The sequence below is a fragment of the Pyrus communis genome, chromosome 9 (genome assembly GCF_041283825.1).
Source record: "Pyrus communis isolate YQ-2024b chromosome 9, ASM4128382v1, whole genome shotgun sequence".
Classification (NCBI taxonomy): Eukaryota; Viridiplantae; Streptophyta; class Magnoliopsida; order Rosales; family Rosaceae; genus Pyrus; species Pyrus communis.
This window is the reverse complement of record NC_142573.1, coordinates 8,512,183-8,537,477: the sequence shown is the minus strand read 5'-3', so window position 1 is coordinate 8,537,477 and position 25,295 is coordinate 8,512,183. Positions and strand designations below refer to the sequence as shown.

Below are 25,295 nucleotides of genomic sequence, written 5' to 3'. Positions count from 1 at the left end.
GGGGTAAAACTGTAAATTCAATGTTCAAAACAGAGAAAAAAGCTTGAGAATTAGCAGCAGCCAAGGGCATTTTTGCCACTTTACTGTCCGTGAACAGTACACCCGAGTTTGGGTCTTAGTATAGAGATAACTAGAAAATGTGCCCGCGCGTTGCTGCGGGACTTGAATGCATCACCTTGAACTACATGAATAAGATACATTTTACTTGAATAAATTCAATACAATCATAAATGAAGAAAGGGATAGATGAGTGAATGAGGTCAGTACGATATGTAGCTTCGTTTTTATATACATTCAACTGAGTTGACATGAAAAGACATTGTATAATGAACAGGACGAAACTGAACGTTTTGGTTCCCTAATAAACAGAAGTAACATACAGTTCACACAAATCTTGCCCCTGTAGTCAATGTGGCAAAATATATATCCTATAGGTTAGGCAACATAAAAACTGTTTCGTTCTTATTCTAGCATCAAAGTTTTCAAGCACAAACGTGCAAAGCAAAAAACATGCAAGACGCCTGTTTCAGTAAGAAACGGAAGTAACATCCAGTCCACACGTATTTTGCCTTGCAGTTAAGATGGTGTTTCGTTCTTGTTCAAGCAGCAAAGTCTCGAAGCAAAAATGTTGAAAGCCAAAAACATGTAGAACGCCCTGCAGCAGTCGTTCTTGTTCAAGCAGCTAAGTCTTCCGCACTGTAGCAAAGAATATAAATCATAGTTTAAAAGAATATCTCACGATGGTCCTATTTAGAATCACAATTTACTCCCTCCCAATTTCCACCTAACTCCGAACAAACAATGTTGATAAATCTTTATCATCACCTTTAACAAAACAGATCACATCGAAAAGAAGCAAAAAAGTTCCTATGCAAACAAATTCTTCTGGATGTCCAACTTAACCCATCTATGGGAAGGCAAGCAATCGGACGTGCATTTAGACCAATGAAAATAAATTATACAATTAAAAACATCAACCGATCCTCCTGAAGAGAACACACACACATGCCAACATATTATTCACCAGATTCTAAGCTTTCATTTTCGTTCTATCCCTTTCGTTATCAAAACAGCAAAAGAATCATAGAGCAACCTTCAATCATTTATCAAAACTGAATTAATTAAACTTCTGCTCAGCACTCCGTTAATTTTAATTGCAACTCTCATTCTAAAAATTAAAAATTTTGCAATTGAATAATCAAACTCACTTACACATTACATTCCTTTTATTGGTTTTTGACACAATACATTTTAGGATTTGATGTTACAATAATATCACTGCAAGCATGAATTGCGATAGATATAGAAACCAAACTTGCACACAAATGTTCGACTGAATTCAAAACCACTTAATTCAACACAAAAAATTACCTCACATGCTTGCTCCCCTTCTGCTCTCACATCGTTGGCTGCGCTTCTAAACGATTAATGAAGTCCTAAAACCAGAACAACAAAAAACGTTTACCTATCCAACATTTCAACATAAGCATGATATAGAAAGACAGAAATCCACATGTTGCTTTGTTTTTTCAGAACCAACACCCTCTCCTCTCTCCCCCATATCACACACCCCCACCCCGTGAAGGCACTGACACCAGACCACCTCCCTAGAAACCGGCCCTAAAAACCCATACCCATACCTCCCTTACCCGTTACCTTTCTCAAAGCAAAAAGTGTTATATATGATAGTACTCACCCCAATCTGGTTAATGACATTCACTGCATAACGCTCACCAGTAGGTATAGTCTCGCTCTTTAAGAAAGGCCTGAGGTCAAAATTGGCAACAACAAATTAACAAAGCAAAATGAAAGATTAAATCTAGTCACCACAAATATTTTCTAAAATGGAAGATAGACCAGAGTCAAACAGGAAAGGGATAGCAGACACGGTGAGCTTTGTCTCAGTTTGAAAAGAAAAAAGAAAAGAAAATTGGGTAGTTTCAGGAGCAATAACTATGTTGAGTATAGTGAAGGGGGAAAGCCATACCTTCCTATGAATGAATTTAAAAGAGGGGATTTTTCTGCATTTTTAGGACAAAAAACGAAGCAGCTAACATTTCTTTCTGTTTTTTGCCTTTTATGATCTTCTGATCTTCTAGTAACATGGATAGCTGAAGCAGAACTGCCATTGTATCCAACATATATCAAATTCGCCAAACTTTGGTTTGGATATAACAGTGTCATGAGGGCCCACTGGATCTACAGATTCAGAAAAACTCTGTGAGCCATTCACATATACCTGTCAAAGTGCACAACACCATTAAATGCTAGAGTTGACATCTACCTGTTCATCCACAGAACAGATACAGTGAAGGAGACACAGAAAACAAACCAAGCTTCGAGTTCCGATGTCTAATCTAAATTAGAGAACGCTCACCCAGAAGACAAAGTAATACACATTTCTTAGGAAATTGTTTTGCAGTAGAGGCTATATAAGTGATCATTTCAGCAACCTGTTGCTGAACTTGCGTTTATCAAGACATAACAAAGTAAAGCAAACAAACTAAAAATTCATAAAGTAACACCACCAAAACAAACAAAAAAACGCGTTGTTAAATCTTCCTCACTTTAAAGCAAAAATTAAGGAATATCCCCACCGTAAAAAGTAACACCACAAAAAAAAAAAAAATACAAAAAACAAAAAAGGCTTCGTAAAGACAACACTCTTGTTAAAATACCCCAACTAAATCAGTTAGCAGCAAGAGAACAACATGGCAATGGGAGTCTACAAAAAGGAAAAAGAACAGAAGATATAAAATAGTAGACAAATGGTCATAGTTATATTAATTGAAATTGTTCAAAAAAAAAAAACACAATGATGAATACATACTTCCTTAGAATAAAAAAAATTGATTAATTCATTATAATGGTTTCTTGGAACCCAAGTAGAAAAGGATACAACTTAATAACAATGGAAGCCACAAACCTATGTCATTTCTTATTCGGGATCAAATAGAGCATAACATACTTCCAAAAGTATATAAACGATATAATATAGGTTAGAATCGTTGGATATTAATCTACAGTGAAGGAAGCTGTTAAACATATATGCTTAGGTAAATGATTTTCAGGCACCCTTATTTTTTCTTGCCACTGGACTGAACAAAAAAAATGAGAATGAAGGGCTAAATCACTTCCAGTTAGTCTTCTTATTAGGCTGTGACCAATCTACAGTACATGTAACATCATATTTGAAATCGAATTAACAGTTTTGAATCCTATTTGGATCACCAAATCTTATTTATTGATTCAGAATCAATTAACATCATATTTGGATAGATCAAAGTTAATTTAAAACCTAGAAAATATTAAAATATAATGAATGAGTAACCTCATTCTTATTATATTTTTCGATTTTAATTAAACTACCACTACAGAAAACCATAAGTAATATAAAGATCAAAGGATATGTTATATTAAGTCATACTATATCAAGTTGGACTGAATTAGCCTTGATTTATATAGATCCATTTATAATCGGATTATCAAATTGAGATCCTAGCAATTGCATATTCTTTATTCATGGTACTATAAAAATGGGTATATACGAAGTTGGAATCACTACAGCAAAAAAATAAAAATAAATAAATAAATAAATAAATAAAAAAAAACAGAGAATGCAGTATTTTCTCATATTTTCGAATCAATTCTAAACCCTAAAATCGTTACGGCTAGACCTTTTATTCACACCTCAGTTGTTGCTGTATCCCTACATCTATGAATCCAATTTCATTCAAGAAACAATGCAGAGGATAAAATCGAAAAAGAAGTATGTACCCATGATTAGTTGTCTCGTTTATTCTTTACAAACTAATCACATATTTAAAATCTAAGTACAAAAGCTTTGCAAAGGTAATAAAAAAAAAATGGTGTATAACTAATTAGGCTTTTGAACATGTAATCAGTGTGCAGAATTGTATACCTAAAGATGGCAATGCAGTGTATTCTTCCTCCCAGAATCAGGGTTCCTGAAATTTCCAAAGAAAGTAAATCCGTTAGGAAATCCGAGAAATTGGAGGAGCAAATATCATTAAATTTGAGTTAAATGAGGTAACATACAACAATTAAATGAGATAGTAAACAGATTTCAAATCTAGGAAATGTAATGGTTGAAATCCAACCAAATCTAATCGTTCAACCTAATGCGTTTAATCCGAAATCTAATGGTTGAAATCCAACCAAACCTAATCCTTAAACCTATTCAAATTAAAACCATATGCCAATTGGCAAATTGGCAGATCAGAGTTGAGTGGAAAATGGTTGACTTGACTAATAAGTGAGTGATGAGTTTAAAACTCATCACATTTTCTCACATGCATTCTCCTTGGTCTTGGGATGGCGCAAAAACAAAACCACCATCCCACCACCTCCACCTCCACCTCCACACCCACCTCTACACTCACACAGAGTCGCTAATACAACCCAACCCATGTGGCAGACACACATTTCAGACTCCCAATTTATTCACTCATAACTTCATAATTCAAATTAACAATGTGAAACCAAAGATGGTTACATCCTTGGCCTTCACAAATTTTGGTTAGAACTATAACGTTGTTTCAATTTTTAAAATTTGATAACAGCAAGCAACAGAGCAGATAGTATTAAGATCGAAAAAGCATTCCAGAAACCGTGGGAAAACTGTAAAAGCTAAAAAAACTGTGATGGTGGAACGGATTAAATTTGTGAGAGTGCAACAAACAAAGGGTATATCTCAGAAGGGTTTAACTGACGACCAATCATTTAGACTTGATAATGTTCTGAATTATCAGTCGGATAAAGCTGTTAAGATGTATTTTGGAATCAGTCCTCTCACAGATCAATTAATTCAAATCGTAGTTAAATACTAATAGTGGCTTTAAAGAATGTAGGCTTGGTTTTAAAATAAAATAAATAAATAAATAAACCCAGAGCTTTCAGTTTAAGCACCACCCTCCAATGCCAACAGAAAACACACACAAACAGGACATGATTAACATGAAAATGAAGCTGAAACGAAAGTAAAGTTGAGCCTAAGTTGAAATGGATTAAAAGGATGATTTTTGCAGCTGAAGAACAACATTGTTACCATTCAAATACAAACATATAAGAGAATAACATATGTTTGAACTCTTTGTTCAGCGTTGAAATAGATTTGGATGACTAAGAACTCCCACTGTCAACCCTTTGGTACCACTAAAGAACTGTATATTTATTTGCAGATGATCAATTGAAACACCCCACAGATCAATTAATTCAAATCATAGTTAAATACTAATAGTGGCTTTGAAGAATGTAGGCTTGGTTTTAAAATAAAATAAATAAATAAATAAAGGCAGGAAATTAGTCTTACTCTTCTCAAATTGATGTTTCACACTTTTAGTTGCATGCCAAAAAACCAGGACATGTGTATGCTGGTGTTCTCAAATCCAAATAATACGAAATGATTCTCTCCAAGTTAGAAAAAGGACACTATACTGTATCAACAAAAAAATAGAAGGAAAAAGTTTTCATGAATAAGGAGATGATAACGAAAGGTTTAGGATATACCTGCTGCTATGAATTACAGATTCCTGTGGATGAGGCTCTTTGTTTCTCAAAAACTTGCAGGTGGTTGAGCTGCAAGGATACATGACATGGTGAGCATCTGCCCCTCAAGTATTCATATCTACAAACCCTCGTCTAAAGAAAAATTCATCCAGAAATTAATCACTGAGTATGCAAGGTTGGCTTGCATATTCACGTTTAATCGTGGCCAGGATGATAGGAATTAAAAAAATACGAAAACAGGAATGATGTAACTTTACTTAGATTTCAGGATTCTAAAACCTATTGCTGAGATTTGAGAAACATAGGAAATGTGTTTCATGATTTCAAATTAGATTTGCATAAGAGTTCAGAAACGCAGACATGCCTTCTTTGCATTCCCCTAAATGCTAAACGCTAAACCCTAAACCCTAAGCTTTCAACACCAAAACACCCAAATAGTACCAAAATTTTGCAATGTGCAGGGAATATACTAAAAAAACTTAAGCACCATCTATCTAAACAAAATCAAAGAACGCAAACCATATACAAAATCTCCAAAATCAATTTACCAAACCCCTAAATATATAATAATAATAATAATAATGATTCTAGTAGAAATTCCAATCCATTACAACAAAACACAGAATACCAGGTATTGCTGGATGTAGATATCCAAAACAGCGGCACCCATCAATTGATCTAATTACGTATCCATTCCCTATCCATGGCATACAAAGTATGTACTCCCTGTTTACATGTTCTAAAACATTTAGTAGACCAGCAATCAAAATTAACAACCCTAATTGTTGAATACACCAAGCTCTCCAACTGAAAATGTTTAATTAAATTTTCCAACTTAAAACCCTAAATTAAATCCTACAAATTGAAATAGCAGAAACAGAATTAGAGAGAAGGAAGAAATCACTGACCTTCGAGTTGTTGAAAGCTCTGACAGGTGTTTCTTTTCATCCAGCCCTAAAAACAGAACCCACAATTGTAATATAATAACCAATCATTGGTCAAGAATCAAATTAACCCAGCCTGTGTATGGAAAAATTGAACAAATTTAAACATTTATATGTATGTATATTCCAGTAAATGCACTGAACCCTAAATTGCAAAACTACGTCAGACTGATTGAAGAAGAGAAACAGAGAGGGAGAGGGAGAGTGAGTGGGACGGAGAGAACCCTAAAAACAGAACCCTCTGGCAACCTAATACAAAATCAAGCCAACAAATTCCATTTCAATTTTGACAAAAGAAATCGAAAAAGAATAATGAAAACCGGAACGAATTACAGAGGAACTGATGGGTTTATGCATCAGCAACGTGATAAAACCCAGAAACACAAAACATAATATGTATCAGCTACAAAAACCCAAATAAATAAATAAAACACTCAAATTTCTATGTAAAAGCAAACATATTTTGACCCCAAAACGAAGATGTCATATATGGAGGAAGAGAGAAGCGATAGAGAGGGAGATACTAACTCAAACCCACCATCTCTTTACAGCCAACACACTTATTCCCTCAACCCTACCCTCAAATCTTGTACCCAATTAACTCTCTCTGTCCCCCTAATCGTGCACCCATCGTCACCTTCTCTCTGCAACCAAGGACATGATTAACATGAAAATGAAGCTGAAACGAAAGTAAAGTTGAGCCTAAGTTAAAATGGATTAAAAGGATGATTTTTGCAGCAGAAGAACAACATTGTTACCATTCAAATACAAATATATAAGAGAATAACATATGTTTGAACTCTTCGTCCAGCGTTGAAATAGATTTGGATGACTAAGAACTCCCACTGTCAACCCTTTGGTACCACTAAAGAACTGTATATTTATTTGCAGATGATCAATTGAAACACCCCACAGATCAATTAATTCAAATCATAGTTAAATACTAATAGTGGCTTTAAAGAATGTAGGCTTGGTTTTAAAATAAAATAAATAAATAAATAAAGCCAGGAAATTAGTCTTACTCTTCTCAAATTGATGTTTCACACTTTTAGTTGCATGCCAAAAAACCAGGACATGTGTATGCTGGTGTTCTCAAATCCAAATAATACGAAATGATTCTCTCCAAGTTAGAAAAAGGACACTATATACTGTATCAACAAAAAAATAGAAGGAAAAAGTTTTCATGAATAAGGAGATGATAACGAAAGGTTTAGGATATACCTGCTGCTATGAATTACAGATTCCTGTGGATGAGGCTCTTTGTTTCTCAAAAACTTGCAGGTGGTTGAGCTGCAAGGATACATGACATGGCAAAAAATTAGAGGGAAAAAGAGTTTGTATCCAAACACAGTAAGGAGAATTATATTAGAAATTAGTTTGTATAAAAGTTAACAAAAGTTAACAAAAATTTTTTAAATGGATTGAGAAATACCTCAGTAATGGTCTCTTTGGTGGCTGTTGTGTGAATGAGGGGTTTGATGTGTATGCTTTTGCTGGATCTACATGCATATGAAAAATAAAATTTATAAGTGCATCCCAAAAATACAGAAGCAACCAAGAAATGGAAAAACAACCTAGGAACATAGAGATATTCAAATGATGTGTATCCTTTTCTATGTCATTTCATATCAATATAACACCCCTATACGTACACACACATACCAAAACAACCTACATTCAGATTTACATCATATCCTTGTTTCTAACTCTCTGGGGAATTTTCACAAACACCTAATAGGCAAGATTTGCTTCCATTTAAAAGAAATCTGATTTAATCAGTGATCTCAATTGCATGTATATCTGAACGACCATGCTTGTTAGTCAGTCATGTTATAGGATGTATTTAACACTTACCAAGCAGTTCCAAAACAACATCCTACATACATATTATGTTGCCAAACTATGAATCAAGACCGAACTTTCCTACTTTGGTAATGTAATCTCCTAGTCTAGTTACAATTTGGTTCATGTATTTTGACCTGAAAACAATTTTGGTCCTCTAGAAGTTGCCAATGGCACCCGAATTGTAACTAGAAAACAACTCAGACACAACTATGAAAAATTAAAACTCCAGGCACCAAAGTGTGAGAACAAAGAAACCAAAATAGTTAAATCTACCCTTTTATATCATACATACCATTAAAAATTTGTTTAGAGATAAAAATGGTAGTCATAGTAGAGAATCCAACCTGACCAAAGAAAGTGGATTTCCTCACTTTCTAGTGCTATTATATTTACCGTGCTTGAGACTATTCAAAGATGAAAAAAGTGGAAATTTCATGCAATATGAAAACAAATACCTGATAGTTAATACTGCTTACCATAGAAGCTAACAATCTTATTTTGTACGAAAAACATGAAGATCACTAAAAGACACCAGAATATAACTTTCATCAATGACATACTTTATGAGAATTTTGGATCCAAAAGTGGCTCCAATAAAATAAATTTAGGCTTGTATATGCAATATATTAACATGAGAAGAAAAACATGCATCCCTAATGAAATAATGAGGAGAATGGCCTTTGACCATTTGTTGTCTTTGATACAACTCTTTTCATCCATGCCTTCATGTTTGTATCCTTTGGGACATTGACATGAATAATTTCCAGGTGAATTTATGCATGTTTCAATATCTGGAAAGTAAGGAACCATGGACGAACATCAGTTAAAATCCCAATTTTTAAATTGGTTGAATTGGGAAAGAACTATTTGTACATTCACATGGTGTTGAGAGAAATAAACTTGAAAATAAAGCACTATACATACACAAAATCTGTTCAGTATAAAAAGTAGCAAGAAACAAATGTAATTTTCAGCTTCTAACTCATCTATTTGATCAACATATTGATGGAACAAATGTAACTTTCAGTTTCTAACTCATTCATTTGATCAATATCATCCAAGTCAGAAAAGATACAACATAAAAATGATCAGGATATATAAATAGGGGCTTCATCTGAGTCAATATCAGCCACCATTCCCTAAAAAATTGATGTCAGGACTCTACCAAGCATCTATGAAGCCCCTTCAAAGAAAGACACTTGTTAAGGAACAAAACGGTGAAGAATACAAAAGGTAAGTAGCGACAATCATCAACTCAGCTACATATCCAGCACAATAGCCAATGTCTTCCTCTCTTTTAGCAATATGCAAATCCCTAATCTGCAAACAATAATTTGGAATCTTGAGATACCAAATCGACTTCAACAGGGTTTGAAGGTTGCATTTTTCATAAAATTTAAAAACTAAAAGCAACAACAATATTAATAAGTGAGCACTCACCAAAAAATAAAGGAATGGAAAGAGCGATGATATTGTCAGTGCTACAAAACGATCATCAAACAATAGATCAAGGTTAAAACATTTATAAAAAAGTTAGAAGATGGTGCAGATATAAACATTACTTAATAAAATTGATAAATGATTTCGAGCATGACAATGCAATCAAATTACAGGATCAGCTCTTCCGCCTTCAAACACACTCATCAACACCATATTAAATTTCACATTTTTAGGCGAGGGTAAACTACCAGAAACGAAAAGGATTTATACCTTTTATCAAAGATCTACAGCCTTGGTTCCTCCGCCATTGCTTGTCTTCTCTTGCCTGGGTTTTACATTCCTGGCAGTCTCCTCCTTCCTTGGTAGTTTTTTGTCCTGCAAAGAGAAAAAAATTAGGATTAAATTCTAAACGCAAGGTTCCTTGATTCTTCTGCTTCAGAAATTTGTTGTTGCATAGCCAAAAATTAGAGAAAATAGGCTTTGGTTCAGAACTTACTCATTCTCTGTAGACACGGGTTCCTCCTCAATTTTTGTCATCCTCCTCTTTCTGCGATCTCTCTCTGTCTCTCTCCTTGTCTCTGTGCAATCGTTCCCTCCCTCTCCCTCTCTCTCTCTCTCTTTCTGCGTTCTTCCCTCTGTGCAAGCCCATACTCACCAACTCCCTTAATCAACTCTCTCCATTCTCTGTCCGTGAAGCATCAATAATCTGAAAACCCAGTTCGATTTTTCATTGCTCGGATGGAGAAAATTAAGGAATGAAAGAACAAATTAGGGTTAGCACTAAAGTTGAGAGCGATGGACAATTGAGAGAAAGGAAGAGTCTAAAATAGAGAGAAACATAAAGGATTAGAGAGAGGTTGAGTGTGACAGAGATGAGGGGAAAACACGGGATGGGATTACCAATCCCTGAAATCAAATCCTTCAAATCACTCATCTGAACGTGCAACAGAGCATGGTCTCATCGACCCCATTCAGGTTCAGAAACAAAGGAAATGAAAGTTCCCCTCTAACCAATGCTCGTTCAATCACCGACAACAACAATTGATTTGGGGATAAAAAATCAACCCTAACCCCCTTTTTGGCAGCCTCACTCCTCCCTCTCCCTTCCCCTCCCTGCCATCCCACGCCTCTCTCCCTGAAATCCGTCCACAAATCCTCCCACACCAAATTTAGATCAAACCCTAATTTCTAGAATAATGATAAAAATCGACAAAAAATATATCCAATTGGCACGTTACCATTGATTCGAGTTCTGGTAAGGAGTGCGGCGGCGAGGTAAGGCGAGGTGTGCGAAGGCGAGGGGAAGGCGAGGTGTGCGACGGTGAGGCGCTGAATCGACTTTGTCGTTGAAGAGCTCTGGAGCAAAATGGGCTTGTCGTCGAAGAGATCTCTGGAACAACATCGGGTTTGCTTCCATCCCCCACCCTTTCTACGATGGTCGACACGTACACGCTGAAGGGTGGCAATTTCGTAAATAAATTGAAAATTTCAATCTGAAACTGAAGAGGCGGTGGCAATCTTGTAAATAAACTGAAATGTGGTGCAAAACACTGTTCATTTCTACAGTGCAATTTTGCCAGCTTCTTTAGACTAAAGTAATGTTTAAACACCCAAATATAATTGATATCTTCCAAAAAAAAGAAAATACCTCTCAACTAGATTTCTTTCGTTCACGAACTTTCTCCTTGACAAACCATCTTAGGAAAATCAGTCACAACAGGAGCAAGGAGTGGGGAAGGAGGCAGAGAGAAGTGGGAATTATACCTGGAAATAACAAGAAAAACCAGCGAGTACGACTATCTGTGAACACCATGCTTGGCAAGGGTAGAAATTTCATTTAATATTGAGATGAACATGATAAGATCCATATGCAAAATAAAAACAAAATACAGTATACTACAGTTCATAAAAACTTGCACTCAACTCCCCGTTCATAAAAACATAGAAAGAAAGTGTATTGGTTTGGTATAACCGAATAACCATGCACAATAATGAGCTCATACTCATATTGAGAGATGTTCAAACATAATTGTACCAATCATATATAAGAAGAAATACTCTACGCATATACTTTGAGTAACAGAAATTATACTAAAAAATTGAAATTATTATTGATTAAGCCCACCAAGATTTCTCAATCACTTCGAATGTCAACTCATTGTTTGCAAAAGATATACAAAATAGTATATTAGTTGGGTTACAAAGAGTAATGCACTCTTACAGTCATTTTCACATGTTGAAGACAATCAGATTCTTGCACGTGCAAAAAACTTGATTATACGAATCATATATAAGAGAAAGTACTATATAAGTATACTTCAAAGTAACAAACTTTATACGAAAACTCAAAATTATTATAGAGTAAGGACAACTATATTATACAATCAACTTTGAAGTGTTATCCATTGGTAAATTTTCAGTATTAATTCTATTGGGTTATTCATAAGAAATTAAGAATCCAAAATTGCATCAATTCTTAGTTCAAAGTCCAAACCAACAGCCAGTGTGCTTATGTGGTCTAGACCCAAACCATACAGTACAAAATTGAAAACTCCATAAAAATGATCCCTCACTTATTTTATTTTTCAGAGGAACTACCCATTCGAGCTTCCGATCTACCACATTTGTGCAGTGTAACCCCTGCATATCTGGAGCTGGCCCGCAAAGAAGCCAGTGCTCTGCCGACGTAGTATGTGCACGAATTCTTCCTTGGTCAAATTCTTCATCTATTCCTTCATTAGAAAAAGGGATTAAAACCCAAACCCACCCCCCATTTGAAATAAATCAAAATTAGGTTAACCAAGAAACGTATGCATCATCCAACCTGTTTCAAATCATCCTCATAATCACTGAGGTTTTAACTAATATCATCCAACCTGTTTCATTCATTAGGAAAAAAAAGATTAAAACCCAAATCCACGCCTATCTCCCTCTCCGTCTCTGCAGCCCATGCTTCCCGGCATTTAATAATTACCCTCAACTTTAGAATAGATAATGTTGAAAACTAAATTTTGTCAGCACGCAGGATGTATAATTTTGAATACAGCAATGTGTGTGGTAATGATCAGTTGCCCATCATCTGGTTCAATTCTCAAAACTTGGATTTTACTGCGGAGGGAGACGACTTAACTTCAAGTCTTGGAGTGATTGAGATTGATTTATCATAGCCACTCATCACTCATCCACATTTTTCTTTTGATTATTTTGAATGATTTGAGATGCGTCTATAAAAGGACGTTGATTTCTGCATCCGTAATTATGCGAAAGCCATAAACACTTCCATAATCAGAAAACATAAGTTGTCATGGGAATGGAATCGCGCCGATCGAAGTTCATTTCTGTACGTTGTTTTACTTTGCTATTAATCATTGCTACTCAATTTTCTCTCTCTGTGCAGACGCAGACAATTTGTCACGACGATGAGCGCTCTGCCTTGTTGCAATTCAACGACAGCTTCACGATAGACGAGTCAGCTTCTGCACTTCCTTCTGCTTATCCAAAGGTTGCATCTTGGACACCAGAAGGAGATGCTCAGAATCAGACAAGTGACTGTTGCTCGTGGGATGGTGTCGAGTGTGATGAGGTCTTTGGCCATGTTATTGGCCTTGACCTAAGAAGTAGCTGTCTCTACGGTTCTATCAACTCCAGCAGCAGCCTCTTTCAACTTGTTCACTTGCAGAGTCTTGACCTCTCAGATAACAACTTCAATTTTTCCCAAATACCATCAAGAATGGGGGATGATCTTGCGAGCCTAACGTATCTCAACCTTTCAAAGTCTTTTTTTTTCTGGCGAAATTCCATCAGAAATTTCAATGCTATCCAAGCTCTCAACCCTTGATCTGTCAACCAGTCAGAAGTTTCCCGACCGTAAAAACATTTTGAAACTGACCAAGACCAACTTGATAAGCCTAGTTCAAAATGTGACCAAGAACATCGAACAACTTCATCTTGATTTGGTAGACATATATTCCACTCTGCCTGATGTTTTGGTCAATGCATCTTCTCTCATATCCCTCAGACTCGCTCAATGTGGGTTGTATGGGGAATTCCCAGTTGGTGTTTTCCACCTACCAAGCTTACAAGTTCTTTATCTGTTTGAAAACTATGACCTAACCGGTTATTTTCCTAACTTTAACAAGACCAATTCGTTCAAGAGATTGGTTGTTTCAGTCACGAAATTCTATGGTCAATTGCCCTCTTCTATCGGAAACCTTCATTCCTTAAATGTGCTAGAACTCTCACACTGTACCTTTTATCCTAGTCTTCCATCCTCACTCAAAAACCTTACCCAACTCAGTTACCTTGACATTTCCGCATTTTACGACTCTTACGAAAACTTTTCCACAAGTCAATTACCTTCTTATCCCTGGTTTTGGGTTGGAAAGCTAACAAACCTTTCCCACTTGGGCCTTTATTATGCTAGAAGGGGAGACTTCCCAGCTTTTCTAGCTAACTTGACCCAACTCGCATACCTAAACTTGGGGCACAATGAAATGACTGGTCCAATCCCTTCTTGGCTCATGAACTTGTCTCAACTAAGCCATCTAGACCTCAGCGATAACAAATTACAAGGAGAAATTCCTCAATCGTTCTTCTGATTACGAGATCTTCAATTCCTTGACCTTTCCCATAACAACTTGAGTGGATTGGTTGAAGTTGATCAACTTTCTAAGCTCAAATCTTTAAAGCAACTTTTCTTATCATATAACAAGTTATCTCTGAATTTCAAAACCAATATGAGCGCTGCCTTTCCTAAGCTTCAGATTCTAAAGCTGGATTCGTGCAACTTGACAGAGTTTCCAGGATTTTTACATGATCAATACGAGTTGACCACCCTCTACCTTTCCAACAACAACATTCGGGGCCAAATACCGAAGTGGTTGTGGAATGCAACTAGAGAAACAATGTTGAGTCTCAATCTTGCCAACAACTTTTTAACAGGGTTTGAGCCAGATCCAGGCACTTTTCCGTGGCAGAATCTGTTGTTCTTTTTTCTCAACTTTAACAAGTTACAAGGATCACTGCCAATTCCGCCACAATCCATCATAATTTATGATGTTGCAGACAATTGTTATAGTGGAGAAGTATCACTGTCATTCTGCAACTTGAATGATCTGCTTGATCTTCATTTGTCCAACAATAACTTGAGCGGCAAGCTTCCGCAGTGTTTGGGGAACTCCAGTAATCTTGGACAACTGGGTCTGAGGAACAATTCTTTTCACGGTGGTCTTCCTTCGTTATGTTCAACTGTAAATAGTAGTTTGGCAGCGGTTGATTTAAGTTATAACCAGTTAGGGGGAAAGCTACCAAGATCAATTGCCAATTGCACTCAGTTGGTGTTTCTCAACATTGCAAACAATCACATCAGCGACATCTTCTCATCTTGGTTGGGGGCACTTCCTGTCTTATGGGCTCTCATTTTGCAGTCTAATGGATTTCATGGCGTCATTGGTAACCCTGCAACAACCCATGAGTTCCCCAAGATCCGCATAATCGATTTGTCTAACAATGATTTTTCTGGTATATTGCCCTCAAACTACTTTGAGATCTGGAATTCCATGAAATTCGTTGACAAAAGCACGGACATGTATTTTCTGAGCTCCTCGTCCATTGACTCACATGGAAGTTTAACCCTTTTAACTGTTTCATTCTCGCTCACAATCTTTGGCAAAGGTGTTGTGCTGAAATATGAAATGACCCCAAATCTTCTCAAACTGATAGATCTGTCAGGTAATAAATTTGACGGAGAGATTCCAGGTGTTATTGGGAATCTAAGAGGCCTTGTTTTGCTTAACCTTTCGAATAACGCTCTCACCGGTCAAATCCCCTCATCGTTGGGGAACTTGAATATGCTCGAGTCATTAGATCTCTCCCACAACCAGCTCTCAGGAAGGATCCCCAGTAATCTGGCGCAACTCACTTTCCTTGCATATTGGGATGTGTCCCATAATCTTCTTTGGGGGCCAATACCAGTTGGCAAACAATTTGACACATTCCAAAACGATTCATACGAAGGAAACTCGGGTTTGTGTGGAAAGCCTTTGTCAAGGAAATGTGAAGCGCCGCCACCACCATCAGCCGTGGAACAAGATGAAGACTCTGGGTTCGAAATTGGACTACATTGGTATGTGGTTCTGCCAGGAGTTGTCAGTGGTCTAATAGTTGGGGTGGTTGCTGGGAATACACTGGCAAACAAGAAGCGTGAATGGTTTGTCGAGAAATTCAGCAGGAGGCGGCAGCCAAGACGCACGAGGAGGAGGAGGGGATAAAGTGCTTTTTAGTCCTTGTAAATTTGATCTCCATATTTAGTTGTTGTTTAAGTTGTTATGGGGTTGAGTCTGTTGCATTTTGTTATCCTTTATGTAGTGTGGTGTTGTTTTGTCTTCCTATATCCCACTTCATAGATGTAATACATGTTACCGCGGGTCTCCGAAATAACCCGTGCGTTTGTAATACATTCTTAGGCAAAATAATAAAACACGTGTTTTTGATATATAACACACTAGAAAATGTGCCCGCACGTTGCTGCGGGACTTGAATGCATCACCTTGAACTGCACGAATAAGATACATGTTACCTAAATGAAGAGAATGATAGATGAGTGAATGCAGCAGTTGATACGTACTTATTACATCAATTATTATGACTAAATGACGTGTCAATTCCATCATTATGCAATAAAAAAACGTAGGGCTAACGAATATGACCAATCATTCTAACATTCTTCCTAGCTTATCCAATCTAGATGACAGAAATGGCTAATTTCGTTGACCAATTAACCGGATTAGCTAACACTTCCTAAAGAGATATTCTTCATGCTTCACATCTCTTAACTGGAGCTGTAATAGAATTCTAGCATAGTATTCCCAATGCTATTGAATTGGATGACGAAAATGCCGAATTTCTAAATAGCTCATCATATACTTGTGATTTGTGAATGAAGATTTTGTATTCATGAATAACAATTAAATGCTTGACAATTATCGTGCTAAGTAATTATCAATCACATATTTAAAATCCAGGCACAAAAGCTTTAGAAAGATAAATAAAAAACCCATATAACTAAATAGGCTTTGAATATGCTATCAGGGCACATAATTATATACCTAAAAATTTTAACAAACCAGCTTCTTCCTCACACGACCCGACTTTCTGAAATTTCCCAAGAAGATAAATCCATTAGCAATTGAGAGAAATTCGAGATATATATAAATCAAGAAGCAGAGGAGCAGAATGTTCAAACCTAATTACACCAGAATCTCAAAACGACCGATGGCCCGAAAATAGCCATGCCCTATTGCTTCTCCTCGTTCCCAGTTTGCTCTGAAATAGGGGTGTGACTCATAGTTTGATCTGGAATGGGAGTTTGACTTCTAGTTTGTTCTGCAATGGGAGTTTGAGTTATAGTTTGCTCTACAATGGGAGTTTGAATCTTGACCGAATAAAATTATTGATCAAAATCGTTTTATTTATTAATGCTTGTTCAGAGATATAATCATACCAAACAGAAAGACTCAATCCATTGCTAACATCAGCAACCCTAATTTCCCACCAAAAGAACTTAGCTCAATAGATTTCTTAGGAAACAATTCTTAATCGCTGCGAACCACGAACTACGCAACCGAAACAGAACCGGATTAAATAAAAGCACTTTGAGTAAAGAAAACAAAGTGAAATCTGTTTTCCATGCAAATAATCTTTTAGCTCTCCGTGCAACACTTTTGATACGTTTTAATTAAAATGGTTTTTGGAATCGGTCATCTCACAGGGTATTCTGACTTTCTTTTTCATTCATTTCACGCAAACCAATCATTCATTTAAAATAGGGCTTGGATAGCCTAATGTAAACTACACAAAAAAAGATTTAGAACTTGTTTTAGCGGCTGAAAATAATTTGTGCCTCCAAATAATAATGCTTACCCATAACCTAGAATTTAAAATTAGCATTTTGTGGCATTTGGAACTGAAGCGGCAGGTGGCAGCAGTGGTACCAAATTATAATTCTAAATCTAGCAACAGAATCCGGCTGATAATTAACCCAGAATATAAAATCTAAATAAGTTAGAGCAAAAATCACCTCAAATCTCTGCTTCTCTTGTACTTTGGTATTATGGGGTTGGCTTGTAAATGGTAGATAAAGTCCTGAAAACCAAGAATGAAAAGCATTCTTTCAGTTAACCAAAAACCATTCATAAACAGAGTACGACATGTAAACAAAAAATAAATCTTGGAAAGCAGACATAAACAAACTTCAATCACAATTACTTTAATACATATTTGGATACAAAGGAAAATTGAATTTATTAAATTTTGATATAAAGAACATTAACTAATGCAGGAAGAACATTTGTGCCTCAATGGCGTGAGAAGTACTCAAAACAAACTTTGTGATGTGTAAACAGAAAATGATCATGCTCTCCAACCTAATGCAGAAAAAACATTTGAATTCTTCCATGATATCCATGTTTTGCACATATTTATATACCAATTGAGAATAACAATTTAAAGATCCCATCCACCCCTTCTCCCCCACCCGAAAAATTCACCTAAAAACCAAATTAACCGCCACAGTTTAAGAATCCAGATTACATTTTTCAACAAAACAGAATCAGCCTTCAATTATTAGCCTAAATATTGATTTGCAAACACAATGTAGGAAAAGAGTTGTTCAATAGCTCATTTTGGATTATAGGAAGTCCATTCAAAGAACTGAAAAAGCATAAATGAAAATATTCAAGAACCAACCTTTTTTGGAAACCATTGGTTCTAGTCTTATGATCTTTGATTCATTTAGCGAGAACCAAATTAATCTGAAATAAAAAGAAACCTGTTAGTTAAATCAACTCAGAATTCAAAACTAATATAGATTGACTGTGAAAAAAAGGTATTCGCACACACGTAATGCAATACACATGTGTAATATACAATTGAGTAAGATACTTTGATGCCATGTGGATCATTAACTGTTCCCTTGAGCCACAATTTTATTTGAATTAATGTACTAAAGATTAATGCTATGTACATTGAAAACGTCGAGTGATTGTTATATCAGAAGATTTGACCACACAGGTAGGCCATGCGGCTTTGGATCGATATTAGTACACTTACATGCAAAAAATTATGAAATATTGATTGGTTTATTAATAACGTTAATGAAGATTCTTGTTTTTGCCGTGTCTCAATGAATGTTGTTTTGTTACGTCGTTTTATTACTTAACATTATTAGTTAAATTTAAATACATAATGTTATGATAAAATGATTTAAACTTAACGTTATTGGTAACAGCATACAAAGTTTCAAAAAACAACATTGAACTTAACTAAGTTTGATGTGAGGATTATTTTGAATTTAAATCATGGATCTCTGCTCTAATCTGTGCACACACAGCATACACATTTTAAAACAAATAATAACAATCACAAAAGAACCAACAGAGTGATGGCATAAAAATCTCAAGCATGTGGCATCATCTGTCAATGAACAAAAATAAGATGTATCATGTATTGTAGAGGAATAGATAACTGAGAATTCCATTCAGAGTCACCACAACGACAACAAAGAATAGAAGCATGAACAAAAACATGCAAAACACATACAATGTGTTTTTTGCATAGAGGTTGTAGCACTGAAAAAGTAGCAGAGCAGGAGGAAAAAGAGAAATGGAGAGCAAGGTGGTAGCCAAAAGAGAAAATCAGAGTTATTAATATCTTCTTAGCTCTCCTAATTTAATAATTTAGACTCAAAATAAATTCTGTCAGATGTCTTTCCGAATCCATGTTTTGAGAAAGATGGTATTGTCCAAGAAGAGCGAGACTTTTCCTTTCTAAAAAATGGAAGCCAACAGCAATCATGAATAAAAGTGGGCAGAGAATATAAAATTCTACTTGTCTTTTCTTGTGGCTTTGGTGGGTTTGGCAAATAGTTTTTTTTTTTTTTTTTTTTTTTTTGTTTACAGCAATGGACGGCAGCAAGAAAGGGGGAGAGCAGACAGGCAGCAGAAAAGCAAGAAATAATCAAATTGGACTCGAACTTACCAATTTTCTATTCAAATAAACTAAAAAAAGGAGTTGGAATCAAACTAACCTCCGTTTTCTATATGCAGCAAACTGCATCTTGTTTTTGCCTTCGTTAGCAACATACCATTGGCTCTGTACACACCAAAAAAACACAGTAAACACCTCATTCATTACTAATAACCATTTCAATTAATTTATTATTTAGACAAATTTTTCAACGATTCCGAAGCTCAGATGAAATCTGCAGGAGAAAATTGAGATTATATGCAATTGTATGTCAAATAACCTGAAAAATACCATATATCCAATATTAAGTGCATACACCTATAAACTAATCTTTATATATTCTTTAAAATAATACATATCAATGTAATCTAAAACATTGAAAACATTATCATACAATTAAAGAATAACGATGCAGAAAATTTTCTTTCCATTATTTTCAGATAACGTTTCAGGCAACAACCATTTCTTTTATCCCATTTGTCCAACACCACCCGCATTTCAAACAAAAAGGAAGAGTTTAATAACTAATAATTTCAGGCACTTTCCAATTCTCAGCTATGATAAAGACCATGGATAATTTATTGTGTCCATTTTCCTGCCATCTTAAGTGGCCAGAAACTGAAAATTTCTTATCAAATGTGTTAATGCTGCAATATATAGGATGACGGAGAAAATTCCAGTGAAGATTGGTTGAGGAAATTGACAGTGTCACTACTCGCCTTTAGAAAGATGTCTTTTCTGGAAACCATTTCAAAGTGTTTAGGATCCCAAAACTCGTAATCGATTATAGTGTGCCTAAAATAAAAAAATGACCTTCACAAAAACTAACTCAAAAACCCTAAATCCCTAAACCAGATTAGTGTGGTTTCATCCTGTTAAAGATACGAAAAATGAAGCCATTCAAGCGGTTAAGATATCTAGTGATGATCGTCGAAACCGACTTCACAAACACCTTCTTCTTCTGTTTTCAAATTTTTAGAAACACAACAATCAACTACATTTCCGAGAAAATTAACAAACAAAAAAAACCCTCTTTGATTCAGTTTTCTCAACAACCAAACAGAACCTAAAAATTTCAAGCTTACATTTTTGAAGCGAGCCATGGATAATGTTTGCAATTTCAGCTCTGTAGCTTTGTGATTAATACTGCAAAAAATTAAAACAAAAAATTATACGCATTTAGAGTAGAAAAAGAATGAATTTATGCTAGGGATTCGTCAGATAATTAAAACTAATTGAAAAATTAAACAAAATTACCTTTGGGTGTTTAGGGTTTTGGGGGAGCTCTGTCTCTGCGTGAGGTTATAGACGAAGGAAGGTGATGACTAAACGCGCGACGCAAATTAGGTTTGTTTATTAGGCACATCCGAACCGTCTAAACATACTAAGGAAATCAAGATGCATCCAAAACACAAACAGTCAAACTGGAATGCGCATGGAGAAGCAGAAGAAGAAAAAGAAGATGAAGAGGCGGTAGTCGATAGCTTACCCGACACTGGTCGTGGTCAGAGTTGACAGAAATCAACGAAGCCCTGTGCGATTTCATCGTTGTGAGATGTGATGGTCACATCATGATTTTATCACCAGAAGGTCTACTCTTCCAAGTCAGAAAATAGAAAAATTAAAATTCAGGAACAATAAACTAACAGAAACAAATTACAGAAGAGGAAAAAATCAAACCTCAACAAAAATCCATGATTATTCCATGAGTGCTGATTCTATAGGTTTTAAAGGGGGAAGATTTTTTTATTTGAGATGGAGGATGTTCGATCTGGGGATTTTAGGTGAGCAGATTGAAACTGAGGGAGAGAGAAAGAGAATGATGAAGAGAATGGGATATGAGGGAGAGAGAAAGAGGGGAGGAAGAGAATGGTAAAGTGACGATCGCACCCTGCCTTTCCACGATCATCAACACGCGGCATCAAGAGACAGTGGCAGCTTCGTAAATAAACTGAAATGTGATCCAAAACACTGTTCATTTCTACAGTGCAATTTCACCTCCTTCTTTAGACTAAAGTAATTAGCTAATTGACTGTTGATCCGTCAAGATTAGTTTTCTGTATCCATTCGTATGTGTGGGAAAAAAAAAAAAAAAAAACCCAGTTAATCAGCCAGACATCACCGATATGTGGCCTAAGGATCCGAAGGTTCAAACTGCAGTCTCATTCACTCCAACAGAAGAGTTCTAAGAAAAAATGAAAAACCTAAATATATGAAACTGGAACATTCATTACAATATTTAAAATTTAGAAATTTAGAAATACAGAAATATAGAATTATTGTTCACAGTGACTTTAAAGGTAAGAGCGGGATTCCATGCGTTCGTGATGAAGCAGCACAACCATCCACTGCAGGCCCTGTGTCAGTTGAGCTTGAAATAACATCCCATGGCTCAACTGATTCAGTCCTCAGATATTCAACCTCTTCGTAATTCTTTCCACCGTGAGAAGTAGCCTTTTCCGCCATTTGAACCCCTTCCAGCTCTGCCATGACCTCTCTCATTGTAGGGCGTTTTCGTCCGCTTAAATTCAAGCACCTCCTTGCAAGGTTAGCAACTATTGCGATATCTGCTTTAGGCCCTCCCTTCACAACTTGAGCATCAAGAATGTCAAACAGACGATCTTCCTGCATCGAAATAATGAAGTATGTAGCAAGACTTCTGCCTTGTTCTTGTGACCGGCTAGAAGAAATTGGTTTTTGTCCTGTTAATAGCTCAACAAGGACCACTCCAAAGCTATACACATCACTTTTATCCGTAAATTGGCTTGACTGGAAGTATTCCGGGTCCAAGTAACCAAATGTGCCATGTACAAGTGTGGTAAGGTGAGTTTGGTCAATGGCAACTGATCTTGAAGTTCCAAAATCGGCAACTTTCGCTCTGTATTTTGCATCCAAGAGTATGTTGGTAGACTTGATGTCCCTGTGATAAATGGGAAAGGTAGCTGAGGTGTGTAAATAGAAAAGGGCTCCTGCAATTTCTGTGGCAATTCGTAAGCGAATTTCCCATGTAAGTGGAAACTCCTCATTCTGCTCATGGATATACTGGGAAAGTGTTCCGTTCGGAATAAATTCATAAACCAAAAGCGGAACTTCAGTCTCCAAGCAGCAACCCAATAGTTGAACAACATGTCTGTGGTTGATTTGTGAAAGAATTACAACCTCATTGATGAAATATGAAAGTTGGCTTTCATCAATAATTGTGGACTTTTTTACAGCAACAATTTTACCATCAGCCAACATGCCTTTGTACACAGTACCTTGGCCTCCATGCCCAAGAATTCTATCGATGTTGAAATTGTCGGTAGACTTCTCCAACTCCTTCGACTTGAACAACTTGATTTTCTCCACATTAACTTCACCTGAAGATAATCGTTGCTCTAATAATAAACCACCATTTCGTTTGAAGAAAATTTGCTTGCGTTTTATGTTCTTCCTTTTCTTCAGGACTTTGTGTATCCACCATGCGCTGATAAGCAGTAACAATAGTCCCATGCCCGCACCAAGACCTGCGTAACGTTAAATTGAAGTTTTATAGATTACTCTACGACTGCATCACTTGAGTACGTACTTGATTGAGTTCTGTTTTGATTTTAAAAAGTGTTCTTTTAACATGTTAAACTTTTATAAATCCAATTCTTTTAGGTCTTCTGTGAGTAAATTTTACATGTTCAATAAGTAAATTCCACCATTGACTCCACTTTTTTCCTGCATACTTTTTTTCCTATGTCATTATTATCGTACACTATGATCATCTTTCATATATGAATCAGTTAGAAGACTGATGCATACATACCTATAAGGATCAGCTTGACCCTTGTCCTTTGAGCCACGATGTAGCACGTGTGCCCCCCCGGAATGTTCATACAGGATGAAGCTCCTCCATTCCCGCATATTTTCTGATCTGTGCATTCATCAATGTCTGCAATGCAGGGACCAATAAAACAAAAATTGTAATTTAATCTGGGGATTGAAAATTTTAAGATATGGTAGAGAGTTGGTTTACCATAGCAAGGGTCGCCAAGATAGGGGTTTCCTTCGAAACCCCGAGGGCAAGAGCATTGAAGCCTTGACTGATCGTACGGGGGAGTGGCATTTAGTTTTGTGCAACAGGGCATTGGATCATCGTCTGCCCTTGACTCATTTCTTCCGATGAATCTGTGAAATAATTTGTCAGAAGTATGGTCAAAGTTTAAGCTCCACCGTAGAACCACAGGAACGTTCTCGTGATACTCATTGACACTGAAATTGGAAACACTTGCAATGCTCCTAAACCAATTTTTGTCGACAAGGAATGCATAATCATTGTTACAATCATCTCCTCTTCCTCTGTTATCTTTCTCGATGTCCGTAATGATAGTGATAGCACTGAGATGCGGTCGAATGGTAGTCTGGCAACAATTTATACCAACCTCACAGTTACCATAGTTTATACCAGTCCCCTCACAAATTGACCTGCACCCACCAACAAAATAGTCATCCGAGCTCACCCACACAACGTGGTCACAACTCACTGCAGTGAATCTATTCTGTCTCTCGGAGTATACAAAAGGGGTTCCCGTCAAATTAGCCGGTTGACGACTGCTGTTCCCAGCACAGAAGAAAGTGACAGGGTTTTTGACCTGAATTGTGCCATCGGCAATAGAAATATCCAGTACCTCAAGGCCGGTTTGTCTTAAGACAGGCACGTTCCCGGTTGTCTTGTTGCAGCTTATTTCAAACCCTTCATCAAAGTAACAGTTAGGTCCAATCCCGAAAGGGTATGGTATGCTAACATTTCCGCAATGGCTTAAACACTTACGCTTTGCCATCGGCGTTTCTGCTCCGGACGCTGTTGTGCTTAAACAGCATAACAACACAATGAACAGTGCCATTTGAACTAGCAAACAATATTGCATTCCTCTTTTCTGATTCTTCCCAAGTTTCGTCTGCTTCGTGCTAAAAAGGAAACATATGGAGCTTGCTAAAGGTGTTATAGAGTTTGCAAAATACTAATGAAACGATGGCACTTAAAAGTAAAAGGCCCCCAAACTGATCTTTGCTTGCTACTCGGTGATTGACTTACAAATATCCCTCTTTTCAAGTCTTCTTTTGGCATTTGCTTGGAAATGTGGATATAAAGCGGTCAGACATGACTGGTGGTAGAGGATTTAGCCTACTAATGCTATCATTCGGTCAAAATAAAAAATATAAAAATAAAATAAAATAAATTTTAATCGCACGTATGGACGACGATATGTGCATGTATAATGTATATAATGATTTCAATACTAAATTGTGTAATCAAACTAACTTAATGAAACATGACTAATTTAATGAAACATTTGATACTGTGTCATACTAAGAAGCTAGACTAACAATAAATTACTATTGTATTTCAATTTCTTTTCTATTAAAATATCAAAATTAATATATCTAAAAAAAGGGCATAGCCCTCTCTTCTTGAGAGATGATCCATGTCGGATTCTCTTTATGAGGATTTCAAAGATTTTCCAATCACTTCCGTTCATCGTACAT

The 25,295-nt window shown here is 36.3% G+C and overlaps 2 protein-coding genes, 1 long non-coding RNA gene and 1 pseudogene across 23 annotated transcripts; 1 reads left to right on the top strand and 3 right to left on the bottom strand.

Moving 5' to 3' along the window:
• Nucleotides 1-274: 274 nt before the first annotated feature.
• Nucleotides 275-11,352, bottom strand: LOC148694186 (putative peptide/nitrate transporter At3g43790). 20 transcript variants are annotated; one of them, XR_015966531.1, is made up of 15 exons: nt 10,997-11,352; nt 10,255-10,464; nt 10,029-10,133; nt 9,759-9,799; nt 7,906-7,972; nt 7,695-7,763; nt 7,496-7,556; nt 6,438-6,483; nt 6,158-6,255; nt 5,530-5,598; nt 3,923-3,968; nt 1,988-2,239; nt 1,697-1,766; nt 1,372-1,436; nt 275-696 (listed from the first exon to the last, which is right to left on the bottom strand). XR_015966531.1 is itself a non-coding variant. In XM_088700003.1 (5 exons), the coding sequence occupies exons 2-5, from the start codon at nt 10,256-10,258 to the stop codon at nt 9,504-9,506; spliced, it is 285 nt and encodes a 94-aa protein (XP_088556129.1). In that variant the 5' UTR covers nt 10,259-10,464; nt 10,997-11,352; the 3' UTR covers nt 9,381-9,503. The 20 variants fall into 20 exon arrangements, 1 of the variants encoding a protein (XP_088556129.1); XR_015966529.1 differs by lacking the exon at nt 7,496-7,556 and adding an exon at nt 7,002-7,117; XR_015966527.1 differs by lacking the exon at nt 7,496-7,556 and adding an exon at nt 7,012-7,117.
• Nucleotides 11,353-13,009: 1,657 nt separating this feature from the next.
• On the top strand, nt 13,010-16,239 carry LOC137741101 (receptor-like protein 7; annotated as a pseudogene).
• Nucleotides 16,240-16,953: 714 nt separating this feature from the next.
• On the bottom strand, nt 16,954-21,387 carry LOC137727772 (uncharacterized). Its single transcript, XR_015966966.1, has 7 exons — nt 21,271-21,387; nt 21,039-21,165; nt 20,867-20,927; nt 19,843-19,907; nt 18,504-18,568; nt 17,836-17,900; nt 16,954-17,141 (listed from the first exon to the last, which is right to left on the bottom strand). It is a non-coding gene; the product is annotated as an uncharacterized LOC137727772 (long non-coding RNA).
• A 577-nt stretch (nt 21,388-21,964) lies between these two features.
• On the bottom strand, nt 21,965-24,823 carry LOC137740489 (wall-associated receptor kinase-like 1). Of its 2 annotated transcripts, XM_088700572.1 has the most exons (3): nt 23,785-24,822; nt 23,575-23,700; nt 21,965-23,287 (listed from the first exon to the last, which is right to left on the bottom strand). In XM_088700572.1, the coding sequence occupies exons 1-3, from the start codon at nt 24,674-24,676 to the stop codon at nt 22,065-22,067; spliced, it is 2,241 nt and encodes a 746-aa protein (XP_088556698.1). In that variant the 5' UTR covers nt 24,677-24,822; the 3' UTR covers nt 21,965-22,064. The 2 variants fall into 2 exon arrangements, with proteins under 2 accessions (XP_088556698.1, XP_088556697.1); XM_088700571.1 differs by having other exon boundaries at nt 23,575-24,823.
• Nucleotides 24,824-25,295: the final 472 nt, after the last annotated feature.